This window comes from Littorina saxatilis, linkage group LG17 (assembly GCF_037325665.1).
Source record: "Littorina saxatilis isolate snail1 linkage group LG17, US_GU_Lsax_2.0, whole genome shotgun sequence".
NCBI lineage: Eukaryota > Metazoa > Mollusca > Gastropoda > Littorinimorpha > Littorinidae > Littorina > Littorina saxatilis.
The window spans coordinates 45,682,844-45,707,919 of NC_090261.1; the positions used below are offsets into that span (position 1 = coordinate 45,682,844).

Consider the following 25,076-nt stretch of genomic DNA (forward strand, 5'->3'; position numbering starts at 1 on the left):
GTAGTGTTTGCTGTACAGAAATCTGTACATGATTTTGTCCTAATTTTTCAACCTCGTAGCCCCGGAAAGTCATAAATAGACCACAGCTTTAACGGCTAGAGCAATGCGTTCAATTTCATTCTCTCAGTTCGACGGATTGCCTAAATGTATTAATTTTGCTTCACGCGACTTGTTAGTGGTACGTGAGTGTTTTCTTTACTTGCGTCCAGGGCGGCGAGTTGTCAATTGTGTGTTTTTAGTTTTTGCTGAATGTCTATCAAAGCTTTTTCTCTTTACTACTTGGGCCCTACCGTTAACTAAACAGAGAACAATCACCAAGCACACGGAAACAAGAAATCGAGTACAAAAATAAATAAATAAAACTACTAGAAATTGATGGAGGGGGTTCGACGACGCACTTAACCTGTACACACACACACAGAGACACACACACACAGACACATATATACACACACAGAAGCTCACACACACATACAGAAGTACACACACACAGAAACACACACGCGCACACACACACACATCATGTAAACTGTAACATCTATAAAAAGACTAAATTCTTCTTCCTGTTTTTCACTGAAAAAAAAGGTCAGGTGCATACGACGGACCGTGTGTTCTTGAGATATAAGGGACACAACTGATGCCAAGTACGGGCCAAGCAAGCAGTGTACTGGTCCGTGTAAGCTCCCTTCAAAAGGGAGACATCTTTGACTCCCGTTTCTAAGTTCTTGTTGCTTTGCTCCTTGAAATGAACAAGAGAAAAAGAAAAGAGCAGCCCACCGCTTCCTCGTGCTCACTACTGCCGATTTGCACAATGTTTACAACGTTCTGCAGATTGTATGGTATATTACTCTCGTCCAACTGCATTTGTTTGTTTGTTCAGTTTGCTTGTTTGTGTGTTTGTTGACTCTTCAACTCAAGGGGTCACGCTGACCTTATTCTCTGTTTTGTACGCGACCTACTATTTAAAATCTGTATCCGAGTAAAATGAAGAAGGTTTGTTGGTAAAAACACAATTTTATTCAAAATACATGACATGAAACAATTGACAAAAATGCAGCTAGGACACGAACTCAAGCAGATGCTTATTTGACGTGACCATAACAATGCTAAGTTACACAAGTTTTCATGATGGTGGACATCACAATTATTAACCAGAAGAACAAAATGTAGGAGGGGGGTATGGGGAACTTAATCAAAACAGGAGGATTTACAGAGAAAAATAAAAAATAAAATTAATCGTACCAAAACGTTATAAGACATAAGACATAAGATCATTTATTGTCCACTATACCAATTGATTACAATACGGATGGAAAAGTGTGGTTCATCTGCTCTATGCAACCCTGATGTTGAATCTGAAACGCAATAGTTAAACATCATTACAACTAATTGAACAGCTAGAATAATTTTATTTGTGATCAGACGGTCAACCCGGCGTGATCATCATCGGTACTGACAGATCATCACTAGTAGTTTTCACAGGATGAGGCGTCTTCGTTACCCGGCCTCGACAAGGTGAATTCATTGCGTCTAATCAATCTGACACTAGCGATCAAGTAAGATAAAAATGAGATGAGTATTTAGTTTGTTTTAACATCCGGCGCCCCCGCCCGTCTGACCGACAGGTGCCGGGTGACGAGGGACTCATGCTGTGATCAGGACGCCGATGTCACGAACTGAAACCTCTGCTGAACAATCCTTCTCATTGCGGTCAACGCGCATGCGCCAATCTTGGACTTAAAATGCGACCCTTTGACCGAACGAACCATGGGTTTGGGTTAGGGTTATGATTAGGGTTAGGAGTAGGGTAAGGCCGGTTAGGGTTAGGGTTATGTTGTTCACCTGATTAATCTCCCCATGTTAGCGCTTGCCCATTGACCGCAATGAGAAGGATTGTTCAGCACAACTGTAGCGCGTGAGCGCCGGGAAGCAAAATAAAGCATTTCGTAACACGTTTTACAACAGGCTATAGTTCAGACTATATTAGCTTAATTGTTTAAGATTTACATGATTCAAGTTTATCGAGGCAGTGCGGTAAGATAAATGTTTTTGATGTCATATCCCACTTTTAGTGAAAGTTGAGGCGGCACCGTCACGCACTTATTTTTCGATCAAACCCGCTGATTGAAATTTGGGTCAAGTTACCTATTGTCTTTGACGAAGCCTGGACAATGGGATTGCATATCAGCTTGGAAGCTTAAAAATTAACGAGTTTGGTCACTTACTGAGGACTTTAACAATCCAATGAAAAATGAAATGTTAGTTATGAATCCCGGGCACAGGTATTTTATCTTATTCTTTGTCATTTCCTGAATCTAAAAATATGTAGCCGGCAGGTATTCATCTAGTATATATTTATATATACGACTTGTGTGTGTGTGTGTGTGTGTGTGTCTGTGTGTGTGTGTGTGTGTGTGTGTGTGTGTGTGTGTGTGTGTGTGTTCGCGATGCACGGCCAAAGTTCTCGATGGATCTGCTTCAAATTTGGTGTGCATATTAATTCAAAGTTGACGTAGGGCACCTATGATGTTCCCGTTCGGTGAGCGTTCAAATGGAAGGGTGTTTGTACTGTGTGTAAAAGCCTGATAGACTATGACAGTATCTGTGATGGTTTACGGGAGGCGCACTGTGCCTCTTTAAGTGTGTGTGTGTGTGTGTGTGTGTGCGTGTCAGTTTTATTTTTATTTTTGTAGTCTTAATTTTTGTACGAGTCGTTTCATGTGCCGGTGTTTTGTAGGGACTATATAAGAAAAGACCGTGTATGGACCTTATGCTATTATCCTTCCGTAATAAAGTTTTCGAGTTCGATTTCTCTTTCTCTCACACCAGGGACCTATATTATTCTAATATAGGTCTATGCCAAGGACTACTAGAAGGAGTACTTGGTCTATGCTCACACACACACACACACAGAAGGTCCGCCACAGTGGTCCGCCCATTCTAAGGAAAGGTAACTTTTCTTGCCACTTCCGGTTTCGATTTTCAATCTGAGTTCTGTGTAGTGTGATATTTTAGAAGGCACTGCATTAACATTCAGTGGATAGCTTCGAAAACACTGTCTGTCCGGGTGTTTTTTTTCTTATGGTTAGAATATTCATCAATTATGTCTGATACTGAATATACCGAGCCCGTCGTTGAAGTGTGCAATGCATTCGCACAATTTGTGAAAAAGGTATCGCTCTCTCTCTTTTGGGTACTCGGAAGTGTCGTAGCTGTTGTGTTACGGATGCACACACTCAAGCTTAAGTTTTGTTCTTCTTATAGGTAGCGATTTTTGACTTTTTCAGTATCTGTGTAATTGGTAGGTAATGTGTAAATCATTTTGTTTGATGAGAAAGGTTTAGAATCATTACTGAATCCTCGTTACGGTTTTTTCCCAGCTTCATTGCCCTGAAGAAGCCCCCTGTGTGGGCAAAAATTCGGCATCATCATTAAACATTTGATATTGATTGGGGGAAAAAAGTAGCAGTATTACGCAGCTCCGTCCAGTAAAGGAAGGGTCTGGGAGGGGGGGGTACATCACCCGCACCTTATACAACCAAATATATACTACCCACTTACACATGTCAATACGTACATGTGTAAGTAAGATGAACAAAAAATTATGTCATGCAGGGCCGGACTACTGGGGGGGTTATGGGGGTTGCGCAACCCCCCCCCTAGCCTAAACATGTACCTTACTTATTTAATTTTTTTTATTATTGCTTATTTTATGCCGTTTCATGCAAGGAGCGACCATTTTCCTATCTCAGAATATGACCTACCCATCAGCTTCAGGGGGTTTCCGGACCCCCCCCCAGCCAAAAAATAAAAATATTGAATGAGGTATGCATTTCTTTATTTTACATTGAGTTTCAATTTTTGGGGTATTAATCAGTGACAAAATCTGCTGCCTGAAACTGGTAATGATCATCCTCAGAATGCACCAGATTGCACCATTTTGCATCCTTTTTTTCAAAATTTTCTGGGGGGGCATGCCCCCGGACCCCCCTAGCAAGCTAGGCGCTTCGCGCCGTCGGCTCGGCGCTTCGCGCCTTCACACCCATATCTTCACAATATACTTTTGAAAAAAAACACCCATAAAATGAACTGATCCGCCCCTGCCGCCAGGGGGGACATCCCCCTGGGCCACCACTGGCAACCCCCCCCTCCTCTTCGCCTAGTCCGGCCCTGTCATGCTTAGATACAACCATGCAAATGTTACTTATGCAACTCCATGGAGATCAAAGATAACAAAATAAAAGCAATTTAAAGTTCACCAGGAACCCGGGTGCATCTGTGGAAATGCAATATCATATCCCGCTACACCACAAAGGCCAACGAACAAAGGAGTAACATATATATTGCAGGGGTAGTGTAACATTTAACGCTGGAATGCATGTTACCCTTTCACGTCGATTGTAATCTTTCAGGGTTGATATCTGATATTTATGCTATGAAGAAGAATTCCTGTCCTACAGGCATGGTATAGGAGCCTCTTAGCATCATAGTGAACGTTATGTCCAGCTATTTATGCTCAACATATCATGACTAAAATGTTGCCACAACCTGACCATAAGTGGCATGAATACACACACAATATTTGGGATGGATTTGTTCTGAAATAGTTATGTGTATAGTGCTAACAAAAGTCATACATACACACACACACACACACACATACTGTGATACACACACGCGCACACACAGATGACACACACAGACAGAATGACAAACATATATTAGATTATCTTCTGCTCTAAGATGTTTGCCGCTTTTTACAGGTGTTCGGAGAATCCTGCAAAGAACAGCTGTTAACGGTGTTGAGCGCTCACAAACAGAAGGATGAAGGGGAATGCAGAAGATACCTTGTTACACTGATTGAAAAACTCCAGGTATTGTAAATAATGCTTAGCTCACAGTTATTGAGTTAAATCTGTTAATAATAAAAAGAAGATATATCTTTTAACTCATTGTCTCCCAGGTACGAATATATCCGTACCCACTCATATGGCTCTATCTGACCAGGTACGGATATATCCGCTCAGACTGTTAGCTTCAGTCGCTTTCTTTAACGTCGATCTAACGCCTGCATTCCAGCGTGTTGATACACAGTTACTACAATTCTGAGTGACTTGCTGCAGCACAGTTGGTCTCGGCTAAAAAAAAAAACTTGGTCAACATTGATGGGGTAGAAAGTGTTACAGCACACCCACACCAACACACGCACACACACAGACACACCAGTGCATGCACACACATACACACACACCTGGCATTCTGGTTGGATGGTGTGCTTTTTGAGTCACTTGAGAAAAAGTGACTCTATGTCAGTGTTAGTCTGGCCGGCCGGCCGTCCGTAGACACCACCTTAACGTTGGACTTTTCTCGGAAACTATCAAAGCGATCGGGCTCATATTTTGTTTAGTCGTGACCTCCAATGACCTCTACACTTTAACGATGGTTTCGTTGACCTTTGACCTTTTTCAAGGTCACAGGTCAGCGTCAAAGGAAAAATTAGACATTTTATATCTTTGACAAACTTTTCTCGGAAACTATCAAAGCGATCGGGCTCATATTTTGTTTAGTCGTGACCTCCAATGACCTCTACACTTTAACGATGGTTTCGTTGACCTTTGACCTTTTTCAAGGTCACAGGTCAGCGTCAAAGGAAAAATTAGACATTTTATATCTTTGACAAAGTTCATCGGATGTGATTGAAACTTTGTAGGATTATTCTTTACATCAAAGTATTTACATCTGTAGCCTTTTACGAACGTTATCAGAAAAACAAGGGAGATAACTAGCCTTTTCTGTTCGGCAACACACAACTTAATGTTGGGCTTTTCTCGGAAACTATAAAAGTGACCGGGCTCAAATTTTATGTGAACGTGACTCATTGTGTTGTGAATAGCAATTTCATCCTGTCCATCTGATGCCTCATATAATATTCAGAACTGCGAAAGTGACTCGATCGAGCGTTTGCTCTTCTTGTTGTTTTTTGGGGTTGTTTTTTTACACACACACACCAACGCAGGCACACATACACACCAATGCACACACACACACACCAATGAACACACACACACACACTAATGCACACACACATACTCACACACCTGATATTCTGGTTGGATAGTGTGCTTTGTCTGGGGTTTTTTGTTTTGGGGTTGTGGGTTTTTTCAACTGAAGCATTTTCTCCTCTGTGGTAATTGTTTGTTTCCTTCTTTTTGTCATGTAACTGAATTTCTTCACAGAGTATCTCCTCGACATATGTGTCTAAAATGTCTGCACCATCCTCATCAGAGACAACAGCATCAGAAAAAAATGACATGGAGCCGAATGGGGATAGCGATCTTCAAATAATGGAGCTAAAGTAAGTATTCAAACAATTCTTTTTCACTAACTTATTTGCAACTATAGTAAGCTGTTAAATACATGTATGTACCAGGGGTAGCAGATCATTTTATTGGGTTGTTCAAATAGTGCAGATTTCATATTTCAGACTGGGTATTTTGCACACACACACAGTGTTGTGTATAAAGGGGAAAGCAGCGCTTCCAAACGATATGTTAATTTCAGACAAATAAAGCGGATCACTATTGCGATTGTTGTTGATTTTTACATTCAGTCAAGTTTTGACTAAATGTTTTAACGTAGAGGGGGGAATCGAGACGAGGGTCGTGGTGTATGTGTGTGTGTGTGTGTGTGTGTGTGTGTGTGTGTGTGTGTGTGTGTGTGTGTGTGTGTGTGTGTGTGTGTGTGTGTAGAGCGATTCAGAGTAAACTACAGGACCGATCTTTATGAAATTTGTCATGAGAGTTCCTGGGTATGATATCCCCAGACGTTTTTGTCATTTTTTGGATAAATGTCTTTGATGACGTCATATCCGGCATTTTGTAAAAGTTGAGGCGGCACTGTCACACCCTCATTTTTTTTTTAAGACAACATAAAAATGGGAAAAAACAATTCATTGCCAGTTTCATCAGATAAAGTGAAATTGTCTTTAGTTTTCTTTGCTTTTTTGTGTGCGGGTTTTTGTTGGTTGCTGCTTTGATCTGGGTTGTTGTGTATGTTTATAAGATTTGAAATCATCGCATTAACAATAACATAGCCATATAGCTGACAGGCCCTTGTTTTCACTTTCAGCCCAGAAAAAAAGGAGGTAGAACAAAAAATGTCCATAGACCAGAGTCTTATCCAGATTCATGCCTCAAAAGCAGAGGTATTCTTACAAACATAGATTTATGTAGATAACCTGTTATTTGAGTGAATGATGAATGTCTTTTTCAAATATTAATGGTTATGTTGCCCAGTGGGATGAATATCACCACTCCGGTAATGCTATGATTTCTGTCTCTGTCTGCCTGCCTCTTTATCTCTCTCTCTCTTGTAAGAAATATTTTTAAGCAGCTGGCGAAATATCACTGTACTCTCAGATTGTATTCAAAAACATAATTCTATTTAATGCACGAAGGACATTTTTATACAAACAAATATTTCTTTGTTATATATATATAATTTTCAGAATCAAAATGCATCTTGAAATGTCTTGTTAGTTGCTTGACATGTTAATTATGTAATTTGTACTGTAGTTAACTTAACTTCTATTTCTTCTTGTTATTGTGTTACCCCTCAATGGGTGCAGGTTGGATGAAAAAAAGCATGTTTACATTGCTTATTCTGTCACCCTCAAAAAATAAATTTCAACTCTCTCTCTCTCTCTCTCTCTCTCTCTCTCTCTCTCTCTCTGTCTCTCTCTCTCTGTCTCTCTCTCTCTGTCTCTCTCTCTTTTTTTTTCCTCTTTGTCTGATTTAATAACCATGTTTTTATGTTTTTGCTTTGCTTCTTCTTCTGCTTTAATATTATGCACTGGTTAGTTAATTCCCTCTTGGGCGAGGGCTGGATGAAAAAAGATCTTTGCTGTATCTACTCCATTACCCTCGAAAAATAAAGTTGGTTCGTTCGTTCGTTCGTTCTCTCTCTCTCTCTCTCTCTCTCTCTCTCTCTCTCTCTCTCTCTCTCTCTCTCTCTCTCTCTCTCTCTCTCTCTGTGTTTGTCAACAATGAAGGAAATACAAGACATGGTATCAGACTGTTTTCATGAATCAGAGATGTTTCATCATACTGTTGTTTGTTTGAAATGGTCTTCACTGTGTAACTGTAAGGGATCTTTGAAACTGAAAACTGGACCTTGAAACAAATAGACGTTTTTGTTTTGTTGTTGTGAATTTTTGTATTATGCCTCTGTTTCTTGCCTTTGTCAGACATTTTGTACATGTACTGGAAAGAGACTGCTGTTTTTGCAGGTTGAGCGCAGGATTGCCGCCTTCATTGCAAGTAAACGGTCTGATGTGAATGATCTCAATAAAAGGCAGTTCTGCTTTGGCCTACCTAATTCAGGTTAGTCCCTTCTTTTCCTTTTGGTCGTTTAATATAATCAAAACAGTAAACCATGCAATAGTGTGCTGATCAAGCCAATGAATTCACCGATCCTCTTTTTCCTTTTTTTTCTGTTGGGAATGGGGGGTGGGGGTTTTGTATGGTGTTTTAAGGAAGCAAACAAGGAGAGAAAGTAAACTAAATCCTCTTTTTATTTTTTCTTTGTTATTTCTTTCTTTTTATTTTGTTTAAATTATTGTGTATTCATGAAGCAAAGAAGGAGAGAAATAAAACTACAAAAAGAGTCAAACAACTGAGAAATGTTATTTGTTATGACTCGGTGTATCTGAGATTCTGCAAGAGCTTCTTGTATTTTGTGTATGCGCAATGCTTTGCCCATCCAGGAGAGATTCAGATCGGTATGTTGGAAATGTACATGAATGTTCATCATGCAAACAAGGAACGAACACACACACATACACACACACACGCATGCATGGACACACACACACACACACACACACACACACACACACACACACACACACACACACACACACACACTCACAGAATAACACTACATCACAAAGGCTGAATTTGTATTCCCTTTCCATTTCTTCTTCTTTCATGGGCTGTAACTCCCACGCTCACTCATGGTTTTTCACGAGTGGGTTTTTACATGTATGACCGTTTTAACCCCGCCATACCATTTAATTTATTACCACAGATGAGGAAAACAGCTGTGCTCGTGTGGACTCTGTGTTTGTAAGCCATGTAGGCAGCTCTAGTCGTCTGCGCGTAACACGCGTGTTCAACACACATGGCCCACAGACACAGTACCACTACACAGGACACATAGCAAGAATGACACACTCTGCCAACGGTGAACAGGCCAACACAGTAGAACAGTCTCTGGAGGAGAGACTGAGCAATGCTGAACATCACTTGAAAGTGGGGAAAGGTAAGCGTGGAGAGTTTGAGGGTAGGGGTAATGAAAGTTTGAGGGAGGGAAGGAGTAGGCAGACGTTTGGGGGAGGGAAGGAGTAGGCAGACGTTTGAGGGAGGGAAGGAGTAGGCAGACGTTTGGGGGAGGGAAGGAGTAGGCAGACGTTTGGGGGAGGGAAGGAGTAGCAATTTAGATCTTTGTTAATTTTTAGCTAGCAAATGCTGTTCAAGTGTAGCATTTTCCAAACTTTATTCCCACATCCGCGTTTATGCCATCTTGCACAAGAATAGACATTTTTAGAAAGTTTCATGAAAATACAGGGTTATGAAATACCCATTAGAGTATCTGCAGTGCCTTTTTTCAGTGTAAAATGTTTCATGACCACGACACTGAGTGGGAAGCAGAAATAAGTACCAGGACTCACAAAAAAAGAGGGAACTGTTGCATGCTTGTGATTATTTGTTTAAGCTTAGCAATCTTAAGCTCTTTAAACATAGCATGCTACGCCGAAAGCTTAACAGTTGGCAGCTCTGAGTAGGAGGAACGTACGGTCAGATATATTGTGGCGATGTCTTCATTACATATTGTTGTTAGCTTTATTGGAAACAAAGGTACAGCATAATGCATGTACTTTACAATGGAGAGTGCGTCAGAAGTATCCATGACAGGAGAAGTACTAGGTTATGGTTTTTGTACAGCATAATGCATGTACTTAACAATGGAGAGTGCATCAGAAGTATCCATGACAGGAGAAGTACTAGGTTATGGTTTTTGTACAGCATAATGCATGTACTTAACAATGGAGAGTGCATCAGAAGTATCCATGACAGGAGAAGTACTAGGTTATGGTTTTTGTACAGCATAATGCATGTACTTAACAATGGAGAGTGCATCAGAAGTATCCATGACAGGAGAAGTACTAGGTTATGGTTTTTGTACAGCATAATGCATGTACTTAACAATGGAGAGTGCATCAGAAGTATCCATGACAGGAGAAGTACTAGGTTATGGTTTTTGTACAGCATAATGCATGTACTTAACAATGGAGAGTGCGTCAGAAGTATCCATGACAGGAGAAGTACTAGGTTATGGTTTTTGTACAGCATAATGCATGTACTTTACAATGGAGAGTGCATCAGAAGTATCCATGACAGGAGAAGTACTAGGTTATGGTTTTTGTACAGCATAATGCATGTACTTAACAATGGAGAGTGCGTCAGAAGTATCCATGACAGGAGAAGTACTAGGTTATGGTTTTTGTACAGCATAATGCATGTACTTAACAATGGAGAGTGCATCAGAAGTATCCATGAAAGGAGAACTACTAGGTAATGGTATTTGCACACGTGGATGTGTACTTACTGATTATTTCGTTCATGTTTGCAGATTCAAAGGCGGATATGTTCAGTCGACTGAAGGCACTTGAGGAACGCATCCTGTTTTTAGAAGGACTTTCACCAGAGTACTTTCAAGATGGGGTATGTGTGTGTTGATATATGAACGCAGTTTGGGGGGGGGGGGGGGGGGGGGCTGTGTGTCAGTGTAGATTTTTATAACTCTTAGTATCTGGTATTTAGAACAAAATAACAAGTGAAATACCCATACATGAAGTTATGACTTGAACAGAAACTGAAGGAAAAGATGGGACATATGGTTCCATAGTGTGTGTGTGCGTGAGAGTGAGATGGACAGAAAGAAAGAAGATGAATGCAAATCAGGGCCCCCCCCCCCCCCCCTACCTTCCACTTCCTAGCATTTTCAAGCATCAAAAATAAAATGCTCCAATTAAACCAGTGTTTGTGTTGGTTTCCAGGTAAAGCATTTAGGGTTTTTGTTAGTGTGTGAGAGTGTATGTGTGTGCGTTTTTGTTTGTCCTTTTTTGGGCAAGTTCAGTGCAGTATGTACATTTATTCAAGGAGTATGCATGTAGTAAAAAAAAGTCGTAACAGAAAAATATCTATTTGTATAAATGTATAAAATACATATTTCTTTCGAATACATCACCTCAATTTAACTATACTGACGTCCAAAAGAAACGCGAAAAACCGTGTCTAGTGTCACTTATTGCCTAATAAAAAAATCGTACCAAAATTCAAATGTCATTATTATTGTCCAATTTTTGGTAGAGTAGAACACTGACTTATGGTCCATAACACAGTAAGGTTGCGGAGACGATGCGTTATTAGCGCTTAACAGAACAGTCAATAGCGTGTGTGGCCCCCATTAGCATCGATGACGGTCTGGCATCGGCGGTGCATTGAGCGGACCAACGTGTTGCTGGCTTGCCTGGGAATGTTGGTCCAGGCCTGCCGGACGGCCCGATCAAGTTCAGCGACAGTTGTGGGCCTTGGGACTACCCTGTTGAGCTGTGTCTGGAGCAAGTCCCAAAATTGCTCAATAGGGTTCATGTCAGGAGATAACGCTGGCCAAGACATCACCTGGATGCCTGAGCGATGCAGGAGATCCTGAGTGACCCTGGCGGTGTGGGGGCGCGCGTTGTCGTGCTGGAAAACCCAGTTTCCATGGGCTTGAAAAAAGGGCAGCACATGACCATATAGCGCTGCGCTGTTACGCCGTTGCCGGGTCCAGGACCCAGGCCTTGGAAGATGACGGGACCTAGCACCTGGTTCTGGCCGATGGTGCCCCACAACATGAGGCTGGGCCCACCCCAGGCGTTGTTCTCCACGACACAGTTGTCAGCATAGCGGTAACCACTTCTTCTTCATACCCGAACACGCCCGTCGGCATGGTCAATGCAGAAACGGCTTTCATCGCTGAAAAGCACGTTCTGCCAGCGAACATTGTTCCAATTGAGGAAGCCTTCCGCCCAATGCAGGCGTGCCTGTCTATGGCGCACGGTCAGGACGGGTCCCCTGGCTGGACGGCAGTTCCTCAGCCCCCTGAAGCGCAGTCGCCGGCTGGCCGTTTGCCTAGAAATGGGTGCCTGGTGTGTCCCTATAACAGTTCTGGCTGTTTCTGCAGCTGTTCTGAAGGGATGTGCAACATGGCTGCGGAAAATGTGCCGATCTTGCCTTGGCGTCGTCACTCGGGGTCTGCCGCTTCGCTCGGCATCAGCAGTAGAGCCAGTTATCACAAACCGCTGCAGGAGACGATAAATGGTGGATATGTGACATTGGAAAGTCGCAGCCACGGCTTCCGGCGTGTCCCCAGCCTCCAGACGTCCAATGGCTCTCTCGCGTTCAGCAGAAGTGAGTCTTGGCATGGTGATAGCGTCGAATGAGGGACTGATGAAACCTGTAACTTTGTGCCATTTTTATCCTCTAGTGACAGTGAACACCACTCACTGATCAGCTTTTGTGCTTTTCTTGCACGTGCAGCTGAACTGCACAAGAAAAATGTCTCAGCTAACTCGGGCTTTACGTGGATTGCAAGTGCGCTGATGCGGTAAAATTCACAATTCACCTTCCTCAGACATCGGTCTTGATATACTGGCTGCCAAAAATAACACAACTTTTGTTAATACAGAAAAAAAATTATTTGTAAAATAAATAATATTTTTCGCGTTTCTTTTGGACGTCAGTATATTACGAGAATAGATAACAGGCTGGAGGGTTGACTTTTGATCGGTAAATCTAGTGTCACCTCACCCGACTCAGCCCATTTGTCCGGAATCCCCCCTGTAAAATCGGGGGAAGAAAAGGATAGATCATCGTACTGAGAAGCAAGAATCCCCGAGTCGGGCGAGTGGCAAGTTGCATTGTTGCCACTGTGTCAACTTGCTCCAGAAAGGGACTATCGAAAGAAAATCCCACCTGTCAATGTAGAGCTGGTTTCTACTTGGTGGTCGTTACTATTCCTCTGATCGTGGCTGTGGGCGGCAAGTGTTGCGTTGTCTGACCAGCATAGCTTTGTGAGCTCTGGGGCACTTCAGCTGTTTGTGGAGCTGAGCTCTAGGGCGACTATGCAGAGTTGTTCTCAGGCCCCTGCCTGAGGCAGGAGGTGTACTCTCTTGGTCTGATGCATAGTTCTGACTTGACAAAGGTCTTAGTCAGCACCCGAGTTGCCACGTTTCTCACCCAAAAACGACGCGTAGCCGTAGACTGGGAGTGAGTGAGATAGGCTGGTGTGGTATTCCTGGCTCCAGCAAGGATCTCACTGTGTCTCTACCTCAAGCTCTTCGAGCGAGGGAGAAAGGCTGGTGTGGTATTCCTGGCTCCAGCTAGGATCTCACTGTGTCTCTACCTCAAGCTCTTATAGTGACACAACTTTTACTCACCCAATAACCTTGTGTCACCGTAGACTGGGAGCGAGGGAGATAGCCTTGTGTGGTATTCCTAGCTCTGCTAGGATCTCACTGTGTCTCTTACCTCCAGCTCCTTTAGCTCTTGAGTCCAGGCATCTGAGAGTCTACATATGGATGTCTGACACCCGTAACGGGTCACATCTCGACTGATAATGGTAACAACTCTGGCAGAAGCATCAACAGGAGAGACGACAGTAGACGTCCTAGAGAAGGGGAGGGCCAGGTGTTCGTCTTTGGGCAAAACTTGCCAAGCTTTGATCTTAAAAGCCTGATGTTTTGAGGTTTCAAGTCTCTGAATATAGTTTACTAGTAAGTAAAGCGATGTGTTTACATTGAACTAAATGGTCCATACCAAATGAATGGACGTTTAAAAACATGTGTACGTGAGAGCTTCAGACCATGAACGCAGAAGAAGAATGGAAGTTTTCATTATTTTCCCAGCAAATTCTTTGTGATTGATGGAATCTCATTTGATCTTTGTCATGTTTTTTTCTATTCTGCTATTATCCTTAGGTGCCCCAACCCAAGCGCATGCGTTTTGCAAAAGTCGAGACTCCCTCTGAAGATGTGTCCAAACCTAAAGTAAAAAATGTGAGTAATTATGTAAATTTACTGTTCATTTTCAACTCTGAGTGCATGTGTTTATGTTTGTGTGTGTGTGTGTGTGTGTGAAGTCGTGTGTATGCTATTTGTATGCAGTTATGTTATTAAATATTGTTGGTTTATATTTGGCCGAAGCTTGGTTGCATTTTGATCGCGACGAATCAGTTCCTGAGCTTGTAACCCCACATTTCACTGCAGGTTCACTGCAGGTTATGTGCTCTACATACATCATGATTTCATGAGTTTCTTTTTATCTGTTGCAGGAATATGGAAGTCTTTCAGAAATTAATGAGAGGATTTCTGTCCTGCAAGCAAAACTGAAGGAAAAGATGGGACATATGGTTCCATAGTGTGTGTGTGTGCGAGAGCGAGATGGACAGAAAGAAAGAAGATGAATGCAAATCAGTCCCCCCCCCACTACCTTCCACTTCCTAGCATTTTCAAGCATCAAAAATAAAATGCTCCAATTAAACCAGTGTTTGTGTTGGTTTCCAGGTTTGTTAGTGTGTGAGTGTATGTGTGTGCGTTTTGTTTTGTTTGTCCTTTTTTGGGCAAGTTCAGTACAGTATGTACATTTATTCAACTGTAGATAAAACAATTTTAAAAAAGTTAAAAAACAAAGGATTACTGTACTCACCAATACAAAGACGACACAAGACGATTACGAATTTTCGCTTCTGGAAGCTTCATCAGGAAAAGAACACAAAAGACAACAAAAAGCAGACGCAACACGGAACGAACAGGGTTTGAAAGAAAATGGAGGGGAAACACGCAAAAAGGGGAAGGAACTCTAGGAACAGAAATGAATGAAAGGGGAGAGAAGTGGTTGGATGATGTCAAGGGCACAGGCATACAGACTAAAAGTAATACACACTCATAAAGGGGGGGGGGGGGGGGGGGGGGGAGAAAGAAAAAAAGAGGAAAAACACACGCACGCAAACACACACACAAAACCAAACACATAAACATACACAGAAAGAAACACACACAACACACACACAGATACAAATGCACACACACGTACCGTAAATCCACAGTATGTTTGGGGAATACAAGTACATCACATTTTCGCATTCAGGTGTGGCTCTCAATGAACAAAACATTCAGCAATACAATCAGACGTCATCTTTGTTTAGAATACTTCTGCGCTTGGAAGAAATATGTAATTAATCAGTAATGATTCCATGCAGAAGAACATAATAATGTGCAGCAAGTCTGGTCTTGTCACCAGCCTTTCACTCAAACATTTAAAAGACAAAGTCACTGATGCTACAATTTGTTGTCCTTTTAATGTCCATTGATTAAAACGTGCATACATACAACCAAACTCTCACGCATACTCAAATATGCATTGACACATATCACATGAATTATACTGTCAAACTTTCATGTACGCCAAAATGTGCATATACCGTAAAGTACCTTGTAAGCGCCCGGTATCGAGTAAGCGCCCACCCCCCACTTTTAGTCCAAAACCGTGCATAGGGTATAGTACCTTGTAAGCGCCCACCCCCCACTTTACACCATTGAAATCAGGGGAAATAAAAATTCCGCACTTGATCTGCTAGTTTTGTGAATGATTTCCCATTCTTGCAAACCCGATCAAACGCCTGCAAGTCAATGATTACAAGATGCCGCGGATCAAATCGTACACCGTTGCATTTAAGCTGTCAGCTCTTGACTATTTGGATAATAACGCCAATGGAAATGTGTCACAAACAGCAAGTGAGTTTGGGGTACTATAGAAAAAGGATACGAGAATCGCGAGAGAATAACGATACCCTGTTACGTCACCAGGCCGGAAAGGAAAAGAAGAAGCTTTCTCTCTCTCTGATCTCTCTCTCTCTCTCCCTCTCTCTCTCTCTCTGATTTCTCTCTCTGATTTCTCTCTCTCTCTGTGTGATCTCTCTCTCTCTATCTCTGTCTCTCTCTCTTTCTGCCGAAAACAGTCTTTGGCCAAGTAAGATAGACCGCTGCCCATATCCAGAAGACGTACCCCTTGTTCAAGGGAAACAGAGACACAGTGCGGCCGACAGCGGCACCTCTGCAGACAAGAAAAGGATGCGACGACATTTGTCTCCCCAAGTTCTTCTAATGACAATACGAACAAGAAAAACAATGGAAGATGAAAAAAGAAAGAAGATATGATTACGAAGGGATCAAAGATCACATTTCTTACTGAAAACTGCTCGTGCATAGGGTGTAGTACCTAGTAAGCGCCCACCCCCTACTTTGGGTCGGAATTGGTGCACAGGGGGGGTGGGCGCTTACAAGGTACTTTACGGTACTCATCTCATGAATTATTCAGTTCCACTTCATCACATGAATTATTCCGTTTCACTTAATCACATGAAATAATTCAGCTTCAGAAGCTGAAATCCAACATGATAGTTAAAAATTCCCCAGAGAACAAAAGTGTAATCCTTAACACAGCTTACGCATCAGAATCACCACCACTAAAATATGAAGGTCAACACTGTCGATTTTCCCTACTACCACAAGTACTGGACTATAGTTCTGAGCTAATCTCCTTTCTCATTAGAAATTATATAATACTTTAAAAGAATTTTGTGTGTGTGATAAATGCTGGTTGCAATGTCGCAATGAACATCACTTTGAATAATAAACATTGGCAGTTACCCGTCGCGATATAACCCTTCGTGGTTGAAAACGACGTTAAACACCAAATAAAGAAAGATTGGCAGTTGATACAGTCAGTGATGTCATCTCCCTTTGAAAATCAAAGTGATGATGCACAATAACTTACAGTGATACCTGCAATGTCGGCCCCTCCAATGAGAGGACACCTCCCACAGATGGACACCTTCTGTTGTCCTTTAGGCTTTTGACTATTACCTTCACCAAAACTGAACTGTCATGAAAGGTAAACTGCAATGTAGGGACACTTGGCCGGTCCACTGTACTCACAATGTCCACAATGACCACTTCGCACAATTCTTACATTTCTGTTAATGCTGGCTATCCATGAAACCATAGACCAAATAGCCTGGACCGCCAACTCGTCACGTGACCCTTCGAGGTTACGACGCTCGACTTTCATGGGCCCTTTGCGTCCGGTTTGAAAGGCCAGCGATTCGAAGACAGTGAAAAGAAAGCACGCTCCAGTTATTTGTGACAATGGGAGGTGACAATGAACAGGATTTTCCAAAACTCCAAACTAAACTTAACAAACTCATCGAAAAACATGTTCCATATGCACTTTAGCTGAGTTTATTTTAGCATTTTCAGAACTTACCTCGGCAACTTCGTCCATGTTTACAATCGACACCGGATATGACATCCCCCTGATTTCTGAAAAGCCATGTAAGCGTAGGTTCCTAAATGCGAGAGGCCGCTACCTCGTAATAGAGAGAAAGAGCGGAGAGAGAGCTAGTTGGCGGTCCAGGATAAATGGTCTATGATGAAACGCTGTATATTCAGGTGAAACATGGGCAGACCGACACTGTCAGTACTTTTGCTTACAATTAAGTTCCCCGTGTTTTTTTGTTTTTATTATTAGTTATTGAACTGAGTGCGGTGAATGAATGAAAACCTCTTGCTGGTGGCACTGTTGAATACATGCAGCAATACAGGCTGTTCTCGGTGTATTGCTAACACTGCCCAAGTCTGTCCACACTTGTGTGTTCACAAGGTCAGGAAACAAGTACATGTAGCAGACCACTTGTGATGACACTAAGCAGCACCCGTCAAATACACTTTTATTCTCTGTCCTGTCCGGCTGCTGCTGTGACACAAACAGTGGTACCTGCGGTGTGAGGACCCTCTGATGAAAGGACATTTTCTTTGAAGGTCATCGGTTGTTCCTTTATCTCCTATCTCTCCCAAAATACACCTGTCATGACAGGCTACCTGCAATGTAGAGACACAATTGGCTGGTCCCAAGGGTTTCCTTTCATCACAGGTACCACTGTATTTATTATAATCTCAGTGTTACGTGTCTTGCATTGCTTGCCACAATAAGACCTGTATCACCACTGCACGTCTGTAATCAGTATGCCTGTTGTCGCTTCCTCATCGCTCTGCCAGGAACATCTGAATTACAGTCACAAATGTGCACCTATGGCCATGACCTTAAGGTAATGAGACTGCAGATCCTTAGCCAAGCCATACGTGCCACAGTTGGATCCAGGTGAACACTTGTGTTTTCACTGTCAGGACTGGGCATGCGACGCCTGCCACACGCTCATGATGCGCATGAGTGAGCGCACATCCACGCCCGGCAGGTGCTGAAACAGCACTGGTAATGACAGCTCTGTCTCTGAAACAGACACACGCAAACACAATATTAGCAAACTCTATTCGAAAATTTTATTGTAAATTTTCATTTAATAAATATACCTACCCGAATCACATGTAGCAGTTGACTCAGTCTAAAGTGCTAGGTCTGAAAAGGCTACCCGTCTAAGGGGAGCAACCCCAACTAAAAAAGTGTAAACGTAGCTATGGTAATGACGACGCACCCAGGGAGTTACCTCCCCTCCTGCGTACTACGTCACTACTGCTACTGACCACGTGACCCCTATCATTCGACTCGAAGAATAAAATCTCCAAATCATAAGCGGGGTAGGTGGGAGGGACTACGATATGTGATTCGGGTAGGTATATTTATTAAATGAAAATTTACAATAAAATTTTCGATTAAATTACATATTCCTACTCCGAATCACATGTAGCAGATTGAAACAACAAGGCGGTGGGCAAGAAAAAAGTTCAAACTCACTCTCAAATCCTTGTCAAGAGCTGACCCCCTGCCACCATGGCAGGCAAAGCTCTAGATCCATCCTGGCGAAGAGCCGAGATGTCACGCAGGTAAAAATTCATGAAGACATCCTCGGAACGCCAGTATGCGGTGTGTAGCACCTCCTCCAGTCTTCTTGATCGTAACACGGCCAAGGAGGAAGCCCAAGCTCGCGTCTCGTGAGCCCGAGCTGATTCCAGAGGAAGGACAGGCTGTGTCCCCCCTTCATTGCGGCGGCTCCACTCGTAAGCATGCTTAATGAGCGCCGACACCCCCGGGCCAGAGTCGTCTTAGTGATATCCTTATGTCTCTCCGTATTGAGAGAAATAAACAAAAGCTTTTGAGCTGCGGATCTAAGAGACTGAGCACGAGCAAGGTAGATGTGAAGGGCTCTAACAGGGCAATTTACTAAGTCTGGGTCATTCGGAGCCAGAATAGTGGACAACGGCCTGACATGAACCAAAGGCGAAGCTCGCTCGGGAGCCTGGTTTTTCGCAAGAAACTCAGGCCGAAACCGCAAGGTAACGGACCCATCTGATTCAAAGGAAATGTCGTCCGAATTACCGGAAAGAGCGTGGATCTCACTGCCCCTTCTTGCCGATGCTAGCAGCAAAAGGAAAAGGGACTTGCGTGTAAGGTTCGCAAAACTGGCATCTCTGAGAGGTTCGAAATCCGCTGAACGCAGAAACTCCATGACCAATAAGAGATCCCACTTAGGAACGGGCGTACGGGACTTGACGTCAGAAAGGGAAGCGCCCTTGATGACTCCCGCGATCACGCCACTAACATCTATAGAGCGACCTATCTGGCGTAGGGTCGCCGAGATGGCCGATCTTCTTACTTTCAACGAGGCAGCGGAAGCTCCCTGAGAGGACATGAAAGCAAGATGGTTCGCCACGTGCATCGTGCGGGGCGCCGTAGCATCCAGCCGATGCTCGTGACACCAGGTAACCCAGGCCCTCCAATGTGACTCATAAACGGACGAGGTAGATGCTCTGTGCGAGCGTCCTACCAGGTCCATGGTCAGATCTGATGCCCCTTTGCGCCTCAGAGAAGACCGCACAACCTCCACGCGTGAAGATTCAGCATCTGAGGCTCTGCGTGGAGGCTGCCGGTGTGAGGCTGAACCAGTTCTCCTCGCGTGAGAGCGAGAGGAATGGGAGGGCCCTGGGCGAGTCTCAGCAGGTCCGGGAACCACGGCTGAGACGGCCAAAGAGGAGCGATCAGCAGGAGGGACGGGCCCTCCTGCTCCGCCTTCCTGAGAACTCGCGTGAGCAACTGGAATGGCGGGAACGCGTAAGCCTCCAGGCCGGACCAGGAAATGTCCATCGCGTTCGTCTCCCACGCCTCGGGATCCGGGAATGGTGAGACGAACACTGGTAGTCTCTTCGAGAACCTGGTGGCAAAAAGGTCCACCTGAGGTTTCTGCACAAGAGACCAGAGACGATCCAGCGCTCCGTGAGTGATGGTCCACTCTGTTTGAAGCACTCTGTCGGAGCGGCTGAGCGCGTCCGCCAGAGTGTTCAAGCTTCCGGGCAGGTACCTGGCCGAAAGCCTGATTTGATGCTCTGAACACCAAATCAGGATCTCGCAGGCCCTGGCCGAAAGCGACGGAGACCGCGACCCTCCCTGCTTGTTGATGTAAGCTGCCACTGTCGTGTTGTCTGTAAACAGACGAACATGCTTGGCCTGAAGGGAGGGCCGGAACTTGTCCAGAGCTAGAGCCACGGCTTCTAGCTCCAGCAAGTTGATGTGCTGCATCCTCTGATCTGCCGACCACAGACCTGACGCAGTCAGCTGGTCTGTGTGAGCCCCCCACCCCACCAAGGACGCGTCCGTGAACAGGTCCAAGTCTGGGGCAGGAAGGGCTATCGGCACGCCCCTGCACACCCACTCTGTGTCCAGCCACGGAAGGGTAGCGGATTGGAACCATCCCCGGAGAGGGATGAGGGCATTCCAATCCACCGTGGGAGAGTCCACGAACGGCTTCAGCGCCAGCTGAAAGGGACGTTTGTGGACCCTCCCCAAGGGGACCAGGAGAGCCATGGACTCCATCTGCCCTAAGATGGAGGCCAAAGTCCGCAGGGAGGCCCTCGGGAGAGGCAAAGTGGAGCGTATGCACGCCTGGAGCTTGTCCACCCTCTTCTGAGAGGGCTGAACAGTCCAAGCCACCGTGTCGAAAGACATTCCCAAGTAGGTGAACGTCTGACACGGCGTCAGCTCCGACTTTGATCGGTTGATCGAGAAGCCAAACAAGTTGGCCTCCCGAAGAACCGATTGGGTATCCTGCTCGCAGCCCGCCTGACTCTGACTCAGGATGAGCCAATCGTCCAGGTAGGCACGTAGCCGGACACCCCGCGACCTCACCAGCGCGCAGACCTGTCTCACGACCATGGTGAAGACCCAAGGGGCGAGAGACAGGCCGAAAGGAAGGGCGCGAAACTGGTAAACCTGACTTGCCCACCGGAAACGAAGCCATTTCCGGTCGGCTGGATGCATAAGAATATGGAAGTATGCATCCGTCAGGTCGATGGAAGTCGCCCAATCTCCCGGGCGGAGAGAGTCCCTGACCGACGCTGGCGTCTCCATCTTGAACCTTATCTCCCTCAAAAAGGTATTGAGGAACGACAGGTCCAAGACAGGACGCCATGCCCCTGAGGCTTTGGGGACGGCGAAAAGCCGTCCGTAAAACCCAGGGGAACTGTGGTCGAGGACTTTCTCCACTGCGCCCTTCTGCACCAGGGAGTCTATTTCCGACCGAAGGACGGAAATGGCTTCCTGCGAGGAGGGAGGCCTGAACGCCGGCGGACGCCTGACCAGAGGTGCCTTGCCATCTTTCCAGAGAAGACGGAAGCCCGACCTCACGACCCCCACGATCCATTGACTCTGTACGGACACGAGCCAATGGGAAAGTGCCCTGGAAGGGCCCCCCGCCATCACCAGAGTGGAGGGCGGGGTGGGGGGGAGATCGGGAGCACTTCATTGGGGGTGAGGCTTGCTTCCAGAGCCGCCTCTCCCCCTGCCGGAAGACGGTCGTCTTCTCGAGCCCCGAGAAGAGGAACGTCCACGACCCTTGTCTGCCGGTTTGGGAGGGCCAGCAACCTTAGCCTGCTTAGGCTGAGAAGGCTGAGACTGCTTGGACTGCTTAAGGCTGTGCAGGGAAAAGTCAGAGAACTGCTGGTCCCTGTTAGCCTGAATTTCCTGTCTTCGGGCATCAAAAACGAGATGCCCAAAGAGGGAACCCTCCAAGACCGGTGAGGCACGCAAAGTGTCCTTGGTCGCCTGATCCGAAAACTGAGAGTGTGACAGGAAGAGATCCCGACGACACATAACAGAGTGCGCATAGTGCACCGCGGAAAGTCTCATCTGTTCTTCATTGACCCTCGCAAGAGCGGCCAACAAAGTGGAGACGTCATCCGCATCCTGATCCTCGCTGAGAGAGAACGGATTCAGTGAATCAGTGAGGGCACGAGAGAGAGCCCGAATGAGAGTCTCAGCAATGGAGGCAAGCTCCAGCTGCTGACGCCCTGCCTCTTCAGAAGCAATGAGAGTGTTCTCAGAAAAGAGCACGCCGTCATCCTTCTTGATAGGCTTGGCCAACAAGGCCAGCATCTCCGGAGGAACTGTCAAAGATGAACGCGGGAGAGCGAACGCATCCAACAAGTTCCTAGGAGACTTCTGCAAAACCAATCGCTTGTGAGACGACAGAGCGAATGCAGAAGCCTGAGAAGGCGAAGCCAACCACTGCTGAGCCAGCTCCGGAACAGAGCCGTGAGGCACGAGCAGCGGAACCGGAAGTGAAGGAATTCCGCTTCCGGAAGGAGATGGCTTGGCCAACACCTGAGAAAGCTGAAAAGCTATGGATGGAGACTCCAAAAACCGGAAGTATGAGTCATCCTCCTTCCCAGTGCGAAAGTCGGCCATCGCGGACGGTGCCGTCGAAGCGGCAGCCGAAGAGACCGAAGCCCCCTCCGCGAAATATCTCGAAGTGACCTCAGCAGCGGCCTCAAGGGCCACTTTGAGTCTCTCCGGATAACCAACACGTGCAGCCTCGCTGGCGACGGACTGAATATCCGAAACATCCGGCGAAGGACCGAAGTCCACGTTGCTGGTAGAAGGGCGGTGAACACCGTAACCGGAAACCGGAAACCCGTCCACTCCAATACCATCCGAACTCATGCCCTGACTAGGGAAAGAGTAAGAGGACGGCATGCCCGCAGCCGCCGGAACCGGAACCGCAGTCGAAGCAACAACCGAAGACGGAAGCGCTGACTGCCCCGGCCAGGGCTGAGACACCTGCCCAAAGGGCTGGTGATGCCCCCCCGCGACTGCCACCTGAGAGGAAGCGGAAGCGGAAGAAGCAGCAGATCCGGTCTGAGCCGGAAAAGTATCGGACGCGACCGCGAAAAGCGGAAGCGCAGACACTGTGGACGGCGGCCGGAAGGCCGAATGCCCAGAGGGCCACGTCCGGTCAACCCCGGAAACGACCCCAGAGGGTGCGTACATCGGGGGACCTATGCTTCCGGCGAGTGCCGGAAGCGCAGCAGACGGAACCGGCTGGTCGACTCCGGAAACGACCCCAGCGGGTGCGTACGTCGGAGGACCTACGCTTCCGGCGAGTGCCGGAAGCGTCGAAGCCTGAACCAAATGCCGCCATTGCTCATCGACACGATGGTCTTCCGTGAAGCCAAAGTGAGAACGAACAGGGGTTTGCGGGTCGTGAACCCGCCGAAAAGGGCTGCTTCCCAGCAGGGAGCGTCCAGCGGCCTCACGAGGGCCTACGGACCAGCCCAACTTACTTGCGTCGCCAACCACAGCGGTAGAAGGCACAGAAGCAACCGCCTCGGTCAAGGACAGCGTCACAGCCGGAAGCGGAAAAGAAGCCATCGACGGGACAACGGAAGTCGGCGGCTGAGAACGCACCAACTCCTCTCTCACCAGCGTGCGAAGCTCGGGAACCAGCGAAGAAAGCAACGATGAAACCAGCGACGTCGAATCTGCAAGCGGCAGAGAAGACGAGCGAGAAACACAGGTACGCGTAGGTTGATTAGACTGCCCCACAACCGGCTGGTCATTTGGGGCAGAAATAGGGACCGTCATAACAGTATTGTTAGCCGCGTCAGAAACCACAACCAAAATAGGCTTAGGGACAGAAGTGGAAGACTTGGGTTTAATTTTCCCTTTCACATCAGCCTTGCCGCGCTCGCGCTTTTTGTCTCCGTCAGACATGCTGACAACAAAATGGAGACACAAAATTCCAAAATGGCTACCACAAAATACGTGACCAACACGTGGCCGAAAATTTCAAGTAGCAACTGAAAATTACGTTCGATACAAGTAAAGGAACGAGCTCACCAACTACCAGTGCAGCGGGTGAAGAGACGGGTGTGGGTGCCGGTGGGTGTCTAAGCAAACACCAAACAGCGAAATTCCACTAGAGCCAAAAAATTCACGACCTGCTCCCTAGAAAGCTGAAGTGTCGAATGATAGGGGTCACGTGGTCAGTAGCAGTAGTGACGTAGTACGCAGGAGGGGAGGTAACTCCCTGGGTGCGTCGTCATTACCATAGCTACGTTTACACTTTTTTAGTTGGGGTTGCTCCCCTTAGACGGGTAGCCTTTTCAGACCTAGCACTTTAGACTGAGTCAACTGCTACATGTGATTCGGAGTAGGAATATGTAATTTAATTACAGTTTGCATGGTTCTAAATATATTGGGTGAACTTCCTGGATTGATTTGTTCAGGTGGATAAAAAGTAACGAAAAGGTTAGGATCATTATTCACACAACGGCAAAAGAGCAACTGAATTCACAACAATTCTCACACTGCCCTGACAGTTGTTTTCTTGCCTCCCATCTCCAATCCCTTTTTGTCCACATCCTTTTTCTCACTCTACATTCATAATTACCCAGATAAAAACTGCACGTACACATGCAAGTGGAGGCAGATTCAAGAGTGTCGCACCACGTTACAAGTGAACACCTGACCCCTGTGCTTCAAGACAACTGACCTTGAGATTCCAGCTGAGCCATGGAGGCAGGGGAGGGGATGTCAAACCAGGTGAGATACTGTGACAGACACCCCACTTCTTGTCCCTTCATGGGCACACCTGACAGGTAACACGCCACCACACCTGAGTTACCT

The 25,076-nt window shown here is 45.7% G+C and overlaps 2 protein-coding genes across 5 annotated transcripts in view; one reads left to right on the forward strand and one right to left on the reverse strand.

Annotated features, from left to right (window-relative positions):
• The first annotated feature begins 2,957 nt into the window (after nt 1–2,957).
• Nucleotides 2,958–15,063, forward strand: LOC138953402 (MAP3K12-binding inhibitory protein 1-like). 4 transcript variants are annotated; one of them, XM_070325201.1, is made up of 9 exons: nt 2,958–3,172; nt 4,764–4,874; nt 6,237–6,355; nt 7,129–7,204; nt 8,288–8,381; nt 9,088–9,321; nt 10,693–10,784; nt 14,084–14,161; nt 14,437–15,063. In XM_070325201.1, the coding sequence occupies exons 1-9, from the start codon at nt 3,104–3,106 to the stop codon at nt 14,521–14,523; spliced, it is 960 nt and encodes a 319-aa protein (XP_070181302.1). In that variant the 5' UTR covers nt 2,958–3,103; the 3' UTR covers nt 14,524–15,063. The 4 variants fall into 4 exon arrangements, with proteins under 4 accessions (XP_070181302.1, XP_070181304.1, XP_070181305.1 ...); XM_070325203.1 differs by having other exon boundaries at nt 2,958–3,067; XM_070325204.1 differs by having other exon boundaries at nt 2,958–3,067; nt 6,286–6,355.
• Nucleotides 15,064–16,165: 1,102 nt separating this feature from the next.
• Nucleotides 16,166–25,076, reverse strand: part of LOC138953408 (anaphase-promoting complex subunit 1-like) — a 116,358-nt gene continuing 107,447 nt past the window's right edge. Inside the window, exons 52-53 of the mRNA XM_070325208.1 lie at nt 24,943–25,074; nt 16,166–18,452 (exon numbers count right to left, since the gene is read on the reverse strand). Coding sequence (XP_070181309.1) covers nt 18,346–18,452; nt 24,943–25,074 — 239 coding nt within the window. The 3' untranslated portion in view covers nt 16,166–18,345. The remainder of the gene's footprint in view (nt 18,453–24,942; nt 25,075–25,076) is intronic.